The sequence below is a fragment of the Hemibagrus wyckioides genome, linkage group LG01 (assembly GCF_019097595.1).
Source record: "Hemibagrus wyckioides isolate EC202008001 linkage group LG01, SWU_Hwy_1.0, whole genome shotgun sequence".
NCBI classification, from domain to species: Eukaryota; Metazoa; Chordata; class Actinopteri; order Siluriformes; family Bagridae; genus Hemibagrus; species Hemibagrus wyckioides.
The window spans coordinates 12091292-12103572 of record NC_080710.1 but is presented as its reverse complement, the minus strand read 5'-3'; the positions used below and the strand labels follow the sequence as shown (position 1 = coordinate 12103572).

Below are 12281 nucleotides of genomic sequence, written 5' to 3'. Positions count from 1 at the left end.
TTCAATCCTAATTGACATCATATGTTTATATGTGGCTCTTGTAATGCCACATTACCCTTTGAAGTGCACTAAACTCTCAGAACAACAGGATGGTGATGGAAATCTGTGTCACGATGGTCAGCGAGGGTTGAAATACAACTGTGGAAATCGTGTTTACACTATTTGACGTGTCCGTTGTAAAAAAAAAAAAAAAAGGATGTGTGTCAACAGGAGTCATCAAACACGTCTCTGATGCACTAATCAAGATTCCCGCATCTGAGCTGACTGCCTTATAGGCTTTTAAAAAGGGCACAGTAACAAAGAACAGACAAGACATCACCACTGTCTTATTACAGTTTTATTGGTTACAAAAACAAAGTAAAAATAAGTTACTTTTCCGCTTCAAAAGTTTGGTAGTGAGCCATTCCTCTGGCACCTGTTCAGCACACACAGTTTGATTCATTCTGAGAGGACAGTAGACCACAGGCCTAACTATTCAACACTCCTCCACAGTGAATAGGCCCATAGGACAAGCACATACTGTACACAGAGAGAGACAGAAAAGGATTTCCAGTCTGAGCTCTTGTATTTAAAACCAAAAAAAAAATATTCAAGAGCCCTTACCGAATCCCCACAGACTGCATAACGTTTATCCTTAAACGATCAAATCCACAGGAAATTCACATTGACATGTGATTGTACAATCACTCTCCAGACATCATGTGTGGCATTTATAAGTATCAGTGGCAGTTTGGTTCAATATTCTGTTTATATTGTCCGGTACTGCCAAGGATTCATCTTTCCATAAATAAATGACGATAACGTGACAGGAACATTGAAAGCGTGGACGAGCAAACATGGAAGCACTTAGATTCAATCTCCATTTTTATTATAAAAACAATTACACAAACTGTACAAATTCAATGCTTTTCCTCCCAAAAGGACAACTAATACAAATCCACTGCATTGTTTGAGAGCTTTTTTTGTGTTTTTTTTATGATTGCATGCACTTTTACAAACAAACAAACAAAAAAAAAAAAAGGTCATTGAAGGTCTATGGGCACAGTATGGGTTTACTGCACTCCCTCATACCACCCACCCTCATCAGGCACTTTCCTATTACCATTCAGTTAATGCTATCCTACTGGACACTTGCTTAATACTAAGTGTGTATTTGTGGATGGGGCTGTCAGTGTGCAGATTTATCCTCTTCCTGTGTTGTGGTCTGAGCTCCACTCTTCTCAGTCAGGCTGCGGGAGAAGCGGTGGGTGCCTCGCTCCCTCATCATGGCACCGGAATGAGCAGTGCCAGGCTGGGCAACACGAGGGTTGGGATAGCTGGGCTGGTAGTACTGGGGTGGGTAGCGGCGGTATCCGCCGTACGGGTCCTCTTCCTCCTCCTCCTGCTCTTCATCATTAGTGTCGGTGGGCCCGTAGTTTTGGTAGGAACTGGGAGGTAACTGTTGTACTATGGGAAGATTGGGGAATTGGGTTGGTCATCCATGTTTCCTCTGTCTATGTCATTCACCACCACCAAGAAAGTAGCCATTGGGTTAGCGTCAGAGGAAAGCAGCAGAGAGATAAAGTCACAGTGTTAGAGAAAACAGGAAGCAGAAGACGAGTACGAGAAATTATGGCTTTCTGGGGACGGGCCATCAGGTATGACTGTCAAAAACATTCCATTCCAGAGAAAGGGGGAGAGAGAGAGAGAGAGAGAGAGAGAGGGGGGGAGGAAGAGAAGGGCAGCAAAGAAAGCTGGATGGATTTGTGTGAATAGGCATGCAGGACCTTAACGTTATAGTGGTGGTGATCTTCAGGAGTGAGAAAAGATGGCATTATATAATATGGAAGCTTGGGGGTTGTAGACAAGTCTTTCCCTATGCACAGTCTTTTTTTCTTTCTTTTTTTGCCAAAGGATGGAGAATGGAGGGATGAAGGGATAAAAGGGAAAAAGAGAAATGGCAGCAGAGTTTCAGAGAATGCCTCTCAGTAGTCATTCTCATACTGCACTTCGCCTTGCCCTAGAGTCAGGAGACAGGTGAGAAGGTCCCAGAAAGGAGAGAGAGAACACACCGTGTAAGTACGGCACCCACATGATGGTTAAAATGACCAACTCGGCTCAGGCTTTCCCTTTTTGCAGCAGTCTGACTCCTGTCACTTACAGTTCATAAATTTCTGAGGTTTACTTTAGGTTTACTGTCAGTACGCTTTATCAGTAAATTAATATTAAATGTTATTAAATGTACACACTATACATGAGCCTACACTGTAAAAGATGGTCACAGTCATTTCATATCAGCATGAAAAATGAGAATTAATATAAAGCTTGTTTCTTAAATGCTTCATTACGGATTTAAAAATATATAATCCATTAGCGAGGTGATTCCAAAACTGGGGTGACATCCATTTTACACTTAAAAAAATAACGGTCAGTTTCTTTATTAAAAGACATTTTCAACATTGAATAAAAGAAAACACTGTAATCCTGCTTAAAACTGCTAATCCAAATCTGCTGGTTTCATTTCGCTCTTAACTGAATAATATAGCTGAGGTTTTTAGCATAGAACTTGCAAATGAAGAAATTGTTAATTAGCATTAACAATGTATATTAATATGGATGCTAACATATAAATAATGAATTAATATTCTTTCTTTTTTTTTCTACTTCTAACAGTCTTCAGGAAATTGAGTTGATGAAAATTCCTGTTGGACAGTTGGCTTGTGAAATATAACAAATATTTTTATTTTTCACCGAACAGCACTGAGTCAATATTCTGCATCTTTCATTACCTAGAATGGATGACTCATGGAAAGGGATGTTTCATCTGTGAGCTGAAATGGATTCACACAATAATTAAATAATGTTTTTCTTTATTTCAATAATTATTTTTCAGTGTGAAGTTATAGATGACTGATAATGGCAATATTGCTTTTTTTTCTATTTGCTGGAGCTTTTATTAGTTTTAAGTTATTAAGTTGTTTGTGAAGGACACTTTCCCTATGTTTAAAGTCATTTACTCTTACATATTTTTGTGACTGTAATATCAGTGGGAAATAAATGTCACCCCCGTCGTAGTATGAACCACTAGCTCCTATTACCACATTTTCCAAAATCAGTGGTACTATACATTGCCCTCCTTCTTGCTGCAGGATGTTTCACATCCCAGAACACACTCTCATAAAAATCACCCACATCAGGATAGGCATCAACTTTTCACAAGATTCATTGTAAAATTTGATAGCATATACACCCTATTAAATTTATAAGGACAATTAATGTAATGACTATTCTTTGTCTCTACCTGTAAAAGACTACTTTATTGGACGTTAATCCTGCAATAGTGGCAAAAGTGTTGGCTTTTATATGTGAACAAAAAGATTAAAAAAAGAGTATGGCGATGGATACGAAATATATATCACAAAAAAACTGTTGTGTACACTGCATAAACAGTGTAAATAGTATTTGCTGCTCTTAGACAAGTTTGGGCAATAGAATTCCAAGCAGTATCAGAAATGACCGTGTTCTAATGTTTTCTTATATCCTCAGGAGTATCTGCAATAGTTAGAGATAGGCAGAAGCCAATACTTAAATATTGGCTTTTGAGTATTGGATCAATAGTAGACAGAGAACAAACAGAGAAAACAGAAACTTTCTTTACCTCCTATGTTGTACCCTAAGCAGGCATTCTGGTCGCAGTAACCTGGTGGTCCAGCAGGTCCAGAGTTTCCAGGACTTCCAGGGCGACCCGGGGTGCCCTGAGGTCCAGGCCTTCCTGGAGGACCCTGGCTTCCTGTCCGGCCCTCTCCTGGAGGACCTGCAGCGTGGCATTAACACATATCATCACAGTGCCACATGCTATCCCACTGAGCTGCATGTTTGAAACTGGACTTTTGTACCATAAAAGACATTTTCAGCACAAGTTAAGACTTCGCCAAATGTCACTGGCTCTTTTAGGTATGTAGACTCTTTGCTGATATCTCTTATATATATATATATATATATATATATATAAATAAATATCCATTTCATATTTCAGACCAACCACAGTGGACATTAAATTACTGCAGAGATTGTTACGAGTTTAAATGCTTTTAATAAACATTTATGAATATGAATTCCTATAGTTCTATAGCATATGAACCTGTACCGTTCTATCTAAGCTACATGTTCACATGAATAGCAGAATATTGGCCTTTTAAGGAAATCAAAAGTATAGGGGTTAGTTTTAAATGTGACATAAATTAGCAGAACATTACATTAAATTTGTAGCTGCAAAATTAAAAATGTACTACTGGTCCATTGATCTCTATATCCCCTTACACTGCTTTGTTAAGTTTGATACACTTTTTTGACAGCTATTTGCAAGGAGCAATGGAAAATTAACAAAAAAAAAAGGTTTTCATTTGTTTACACCCTGTAAAAGGAAAATGAACCAATCAACCTTTAAAAAAACTCAATACATATACTGCTTTGTTTGGATTACCAAATACAACATACTTTTTTCTCTGAACTGACACAATTCTGGACCATACCGCTGTCAATGTACTATCCCAAAAGCACACTAAACTCATTGTCATGTTCAAGGCACTGCACTGAGATGACTTGTTCTTTGAAGTTTGGAGCATTACCATGCTGGAAGTAGCCATTAAAAGATTCTGGTCATAAACAATAGTCAGGCTATTGCATTCAAACCATACTTGATTGGTATTAAGGGGTCCAGTGTGTGCCAAGAAAACATTCTCCACACCATTACACCACCAGCAGCAGCTTGAAAGGTTGACAGATATCAGGCTGAGTGTCCATGGATTCATGCTGTTAATGCCAAAATTTCACACTACCATCTGTTTGTTGCAGCAGAACCAACCAGAATGTACTCCAGCACCAAAAACAATGCCACAGTCAAAGTCAATGAAATCACATTTTTCCCCTGTTCTGAGCTGCAACTCTCTTAAGTGTATCTGCATGATTTTAATGCATTACACTGCTGCTGATTAGATATTTGCATGAATGAGCAGGTGTGCAAATGTTCCTTTTGAAGTAGCCATTGCTTATATAACTAAATATAGTTGCACATCAAAATATAAAGTGGCATATCCAGTGTATAAGAGTGTTTTTTGATTACCTGGAGGTCCTGGAAGGCCACGAGGTCCCTGTGTCCCCACACCTGGACTGCCTTTCTCTCCTTTCTCTCCTGGGAGGCCTGAACAGACAATATAACAGACAATATAAAGTGAGACCAAGTGAAACCATCTGCCTCATTGGACTTGCACATTGCTGGCCTCTGTCAGTCTTGGGTAGGCAGAAGGATTGAGATTGCAGACCTACTGTAGCATGCACACACACACACACAGACACACAAACATAGACACAACAAGTCTGTACATGAAATGGCTAGAGTTTCTGTCCAGCTCTTCTGTTTATCTTTCACCACTGACCACTGGAGATGGAGAGAGTGTGAGAGCCACATGCTTTTCATGGGTCGCTAATCATTTGGCAAAGAGCAAGAAAAAATAAGTAGTCCAGAAGGAAAGCTAAAGCTTCCACAGAGATTTCTGGTTCAGCATATCCTGCTGCATGGAAAATATCAAAAGACTGACTGCATACAAAAATAGTCTTGAGCAGTTATTATTAGTTCTTTGCTACTCCAAGACCAAAGGAACACTATGACACGCCAAAGTTCTCAAAGCCTTTATGGAGAGACACTCTCCAGTTTTTCCCAGGCTTCTTCACAGCAATCTGGTCTTTATCACCTCTGACCAGGGCTGACAATTCCTCCAGCCCCGAGCACATAATTAGCACTGTTGTAATGATAGGCTACACCACTAATTCCCTCAAACCATCTCTCATTAGCAAACGTTGTTAGTCTTGTGTGGCCAGTCAGAACTAATTATATTAAGGTCGTGCTTTGTGTCGTTCTGAAACGCTGTCTGCGTATGTTACACTGCATGTGTGAAGTGGTGCTGGTCATGTGATTCACTTGCTTGTTATCTCTCTGTGATTTTCTAGAGATTATTATTTATTAAGTTAATATAACTATCAATAAAATGAACACATAATGAAACATAATGCCATGTGAAGTGTGATACTGTAATAAAGGTGCGTGAACTCACCTCTCTCTCCTGGACGACCACTTAGTCCATTACCTCCGGGGAAGCCTGGTCTGCCTGGAGTTCCCTGCTCTCCCTGTGGCCCCGGAGGGCCCTGGCGACCTGGTTCCCCTGGAGGGCCTGGCACTGTCCGGACTACAGACTGACTAGGGATCTGATTCAGGATTGAGTTGTAGCGAGACAAGTGGCCTGATGGGGAGAGTGGAAAAAGTGAAGAGAGTCACATTAATAGAACCGAAAGGATTACAGAATATTACTGAGAGTAATATCTAACTAAAGAAAGGCAAAACATGTATTCCAGAGTGAAACAAAAACATATTCACTCTGGAGATTATCTGGAGGATATCTCCATGGATGTAAGCTCAACTGTGTTCAGATGCAATTTGCTGTAACATGAACAGCAGTTTATGAGATACAGTAACATGCTAGCCCTCACTCTCCCCCAGGTTGTAGCTGTCAGGTAATAAGGGAGAGGTAGCTACTAAATGAAAACTGGCAAATTTCTAGAAAATGTGGTGAAATTTATTATAAAACCCATATCATACATAAGTTGTCCATTCAATTATTACTAACAAACTCAGAAACCTAAGATGAAGACCCAAATGCTTGACATGTTGTGGATGCTTTGTTCACTTGTTGTGTTTGTAAGCTGTTCATGAACTATAAAAATATACTCACTCTGAATTAGTTGCTCACACACTTGCCGGGCTATAGAGCGGACTACTGCCTGAGACTGCATGTCGCCCTTAGAAGACAAAAACAGATGGTAAAGAGTGCATTTGTTTGGTGTTCCAACCGACACACATTACAGGGTGTTTAATGAAGCAGACAACAGCCCATAAAGCGTAAATGTTTAATAAGTGTAATTTAACATTCATCATAGTCTTATTTTCTGATGCCCATCCCTATGGTATTTTACAAAGAGGCAATAACAGAGTCCATGTCTGAGCATAATACAGTGTTACAGTCAGACATGGGTTAACAGAGGAAAGGTGTGTGAGGGAAGTGAAACCAATGGAAAAATATATGCTTTGATAGCTAGTTGTGATTTGTGTCAGAAAATACCGCACCATTAGGTATGTCGCCCATCCCACTCATATAAACTTTACAAAACATTTCACATTAGATTTACCCTCTCTCCTCGCTCGCCTTTGGAACCAGGAGGACCCTGCCAAAAGAAAAGAAAAAAGGTAGGTAAATAGCTGTCTTGCAAAGATAATGGAGGATTTTCAAAGCTTTGTGAACACTGTGTGAGTCCTAGATCTGATTGGAGCTGATCAAAAAAAAAAAAAAGAGAGATACTAGTTGTGGTTTGGAGAGCATATACAGTATGTCTGCTTTGTTGTAGCACAGGTCATTTTGAAGGGATTATGACCGAATCATCATGAATGCAGCACACGGTCCAAGAACATAAAGGAGACACGTTGTTCAGCTAATGCAGAAGATGGTCCAGAATACTAACGCTACTAAATATAATTCTGATATCATAAAGCGGTAATCTGGAGGTCTGGAAAACACAGGCTCACACATATGAAGGACTAATGAATGTGCCAAAATGTATGTGTCATTTAAAATTTTACATATGAGAGTATGTGTAGCAGGAAATAGTGAGGCATTGCCTGAACTATCACAGAGCAAGAATGTATTTTTTGCCAAGTGTCATAGTAAAGAGTCTCAATGTTCATGCACCAGCCCCACAATGATGCTAAACCTGTCATCTCCTTGACAGCCTGTCTACCGGGTTCACTCGAGAGAAATCAATAGAGGTTCAGATCACTCCACTCAAGCATATGGTTCTTTTTTACCTCCATCTCTAAACAAACACTCAATTACAGAGCTCTTGCTTCCTGACTGAATGCAGTAATTTTTTGAACAGGTGTCACTCAGCAGGAATATAATGGAGATTGACAAGGCTTCACATCGTCTGATCTCTTGCTTGCACCTAACGTAAAAATAAGAAACAAACATTCCACCCTGAGGGTCCACACAAGCAGTAGCTGAGGTTTCTTCTGGGTTGCTCTCCTCCTGAACAGCATAGTGAGTGTTATGACTTTTGTCTAACCCGGACAAATGCAAAACAACACCGGTCTATATTGTGTATTAATAGCTAGGTTAAACAAGAATAAAACATCATGTTAAAATGCTGGGTTGAATCATGGTTGGTGTCTATGCATTAATGCACACAGATGTGAAGAATTTCTAACTTTAAGAGATGGCAAAATCTGTGTGAAACAATGATGGAGCACAGGAGTGAGCAGAAAGGAGACGAGGGCTCACACAAGGAGAAGAGAAAGCTGTGTCGTTTAACCCATTGATCTGACTGAGGTCATGACCCAATTGTTTACAGCGTTAGCTTTGCTCTTGTCAGTTCAGGGTGGTCTGAAGTTCAGAGCTGCAGTCAGTGTGTGAAGCTGGATGCAGTAGTGAGAATGACTCAGCAGTGGGAGCGAGTCCCAAAACTAACAGTGTAGTTATTTTAAACAAGGCACACACTTTCAGCACACCCCATTCGTCTGAACCTGAGAAACAATATTTACAAAAAGAACTGAATATGTGAGTGGTTATATGTCACAGACCTTTGTGGAATGATTTTGTTTACTGATTCAGCTGATGGCTACTGAAGTTTAGAAATAATTTTTTTTTTTTAAATATTTACCAAAAAGAAATGACTGTGTGAACAGTGACACTGCACTGGTCTGTAAGATTATGATACGTCCTACTGATCAGTGTTACAACAATTGTGAATGTAAATTATTTTCATTCATTTAATTGTTTTGGTCCTCTAATTCATCATCATGTAATTTCAGATCCTTAAAATGGGTCTCTCTTCACTCATATACTTACAGGTGGTCCATGATCACCATGTAGTCCTTTGGGTCCAGTGGATCCTGGAGCTCCGGGGGCACCTGGACTGCCCTGTTTTAAAATAGACCAAATGACCAAGGGGTAAGCAAGAGTCTAATGCACCTGGGTGGTCCTGTGTTTGTTTGGTAGGAACAAGATAATACATACAATAGGTCCTGGTGGGCCCTGTTGCCCCTGTGGTCCATTTTTCCCAGGCAAACCCTGCAGAAATAAAATTCCATTATGAAATGACTCAGTTAAAAATGAATACAGTGTTTTCTATAGTAACATGTCTCTGTCTTTCACACCTCATCACTTTAGCATTATTATATACTATTACAATGTAAAAATATAATAAAGGTTTTGACAAAACTCCAGGTAATGTAACCCAATTCACTGGTTTCAATTGAGGTCTTGATGATTTTTTTTTCACCTAACAACTGTGAATGACTGATACATCACCCAGATTTCCTTATTGGCTGATGCACAGCCACCTCTACAAAATTTTCTAACTCAATAACTCGTTAAAATGCATTAACATCAACACGTTAATAGCAACACATTAAAATCAATTGCATGTTTCATGGACACCAAAAATTAGACATTTGTGTAAATGTATTTTCTGGACCTTTCTAGTTAGCTATTTTCATTTAGGGATCAATGATAATTTGTTCCGAGCAGAAACATCTCTGTTCAGAAAATCCTTCTATGTATCCTAAAAATTAGAAACCAGTCGTGATACATGTTGACATCTACTCTGGTTAACATATAATGATATAACCTTTTCAAGATTTTCCTGAGATCCAAAAACTTTAAGATGTGGATAAACTTTGCACAGACTTCTACATCCTGGTTCCTTTTTACACAAGCAGTGCCGTCATGGAAGCTGTCTTGTATGGTATTATCAGTACCTCCCTGTAAGCAGGTAGTAACAATGTGATAATGTGGAGAATGCTTCCCGCGTACAGATTATGTCCCCTGATATCCATCCAAGAACGTCTGCACGGCAGCTTATCTGAGCGGTGCAGAACACTGGTGACTGTGCGCATGTCTACAGCTTATTCACACTGGAACTGATGCTTCCAGCATGATAATGTACCATGTTACACTGTATGTATCATCATCGAATGGTGCCGGGAACATGACAACGATTTATATTGCTTCAGTGGCCTGCAGTCCCTGGATTTCAACCCCATTGAGCATTTTGGGATGAGGTGGAAAGGGCTGTGAACAGCAAGACTGTACAGCCATCCAATTTCCAGCAACTGTGCAACAAAATCATTTCCACATGGTACAACAATACATTCAGCTTCTGTAGAATTCATGCCCAGGCAAATCCCTGCTGCTCTTAAGGCCATTCATGCCTATTAGAGCTGGCACTGTATTACTGATAATGACCTGGGTACATTTGCTCCAAAATTGAATGCATATTTGTTGGTCTACACATGAAGGAAACCAATCTATTAATGAGTTGTTGTCTGGAAGAGATTGATGACTTTTTTTGTTTTTTTTTAACAAACAGGAATCCTTCATTTTGACAACAGGAAGGCTTGTGCATCATTCAGTCAGGCTCTATTCACTGTCAGAAAAGTTTTTATTTAAAAATCGCTACAGTAATATATGTAGCAGTTGATAAATTATCCTGTGAACGAGTTGAATAAGCAGTTCATAACAAATAATGGGATTTTTTTTTTCATTTTGATAACAGATCATACTGTGCATCATTTCAGGAACATAGTCTAATCAAATGGAGCCATGTTGTGCTGTAGACATTTTATATAAAAAATCATTATCATAAGCATACCTATAGGCCACTACTCATATTCTGTTGTTTTGAAAAATCTGAAAAATAGTTGAACCTGACATCCTTGGAGCAGAGCTCATAAACAACATGTTAATCTCATTACTGTGAGCTAACAATCACAGCTGGAATGAATAGCAGGGGTTTTTTAGTAGCAAGCATTATGGATTTCAAATGTGAATTTAGCATGTGTTTTATGCTTGCCTGTCAATAAATGCTTTTTGGGGAAAAGAACACAATAATTGTTATAATGATTGCAAGAAAAAAATAAAAAACACTCCTGCTATTCATTCCAGCTGTGGTTGCATGAATATTTGCATAAAATGAACAGAACTAAAAATTTCTAACAGATTTACAAAATTCTTCAGAAAAGCTCATTTTCGTGTTCCCGGTCTGCAGTGGTCAGTATCTATCAAAAGTGGTCCAAAGAAGGACCAGTGGTAAACTGAGCAACAGGGTCATGGACAGCAAAGGCTCATGGGTGCACGTGGGGAGCGAAGGCTGGCCCGTGTGATCCGATCCAACAGACGAGCTACTGTTGCTCAGATTGCTGAAGAAGTTAATGCTGGTTCTGATAGAAAGGTGTCAGAATACACAGTGCATGACGGGTCAGGGCTGTTTTGTCAGCAAAGGGGGGACCAACACAATATCAGGCAGGTAGTCATAATGTTATGCCTGGTCGGTGTAGCTCTACACTGTTCAAGTGATCATGGGCATCATGCACTAAAGCTTAGCACAGACATGACACAACCATGAAAAATGGAACCAGCATTCATCCCCATGATCAGTTTTTTAAACATCCTTTCCCTTATGATATACCATCAGTTGAGGCATTCTTTTTATGGCTTATTGCTACGAGCAGACTACTGTCATAACTGAATGATGAGTTGTATTTCTCTTAATTTATGGGTTTGTGCTGGCACACTTTCTTTGTTTTTGTTTTTTTAATTCTATTTCAGTAGTGAGAATATTCTAAAATATAAAATGCCTGGTTTTCACGGATGCGTTTTTGATAGAGACTACGAAGCGCTACTGTAAATTGCTCTGCATAATCCTGTAGTTGGAAGTAAATAAGAAATTTAAACATGACAGCATAATCCACAGGAAAACAGTAACCCATGCAAATTATATGATTTAAAGTCGATCAATGGAGGTTTACACTGGTTAGTCTTCTGAGGAGTAAATGTCCAACGTGCGGGAGTACAAGTAGGATATGAGCATTTTTCCAAATAATTCAATAAATGAGGCCTAATATTTGGCCAAATGTAACAATATTTTCTCTCAATCTGATCCAGTTGTAATAGATTTTGGTGCACTAAATGACACAAGGCCAGTTCTGCTTTGCATATCCAGCTGCAGCACTGCATTTACCCTCAATTCAGTACAGTGTATATTTGTTGTCTGGGTATCAGCCAAGCTTAATGCAAGATCCCTGATCCATACATTTAAAGGTAGAGATACAGAGTGGGCTTTGTACACTGTACCGTGAGTGTACTTTAAATTCGAATCTGTTTTTCATGCTGTACCACAGTTCTGTAAAAGGCTGCATT

At 39.3% G+C, this 12281-nt stretch overlaps 1 protein-coding gene across 4 annotated transcripts in view; it reads right to left on the bottom strand.

Annotated features, from left to right (window-relative positions):
- Window positions 1-322: 322 nt before the first annotated feature.
- The window catches only part of col14a1a (collagen, type XIV, alpha 1a), an 86038-nt gene continuing 74079 nt past the window's right edge, over window positions 323-12281 (bottom strand). For 2 of the 4 annotated variants that reach the window (XM_058389519.1, XM_058389545.1), the window contains 8 exons: window positions 9099-9152; window positions 8931-9002; window positions 7219-7254; window positions 6765-6831; window positions 6090-6275; window positions 5102-5179; window positions 3638-3793; window positions 323-1446 (listed from right to left, as the gene is read on the bottom strand). In XM_058389519.1, coding sequence (XP_058245502.1) covers window positions 1169-1446; window positions 3638-3793; window positions 5102-5179; window positions 6090-6275; window positions 6765-6831; window positions 7219-7254; window positions 8931-9002; window positions 9099-9152 — 927 coding nt within the window. In that variant the 3' untranslated portion in view covers window positions 323-1168. Of the gene's footprint in view, window positions 2000-3637; window positions 3794-5101; window positions 5180-6089; window positions 6276-6764; window positions 6832-7218; window positions 7255-8930; window positions 9003-9098; window positions 9153-12281 lie in introns of all 4 variants that reach the window. The other 2 variants (XM_058389528.1, XM_058389537.1) reach the window with 2 other exon arrangements.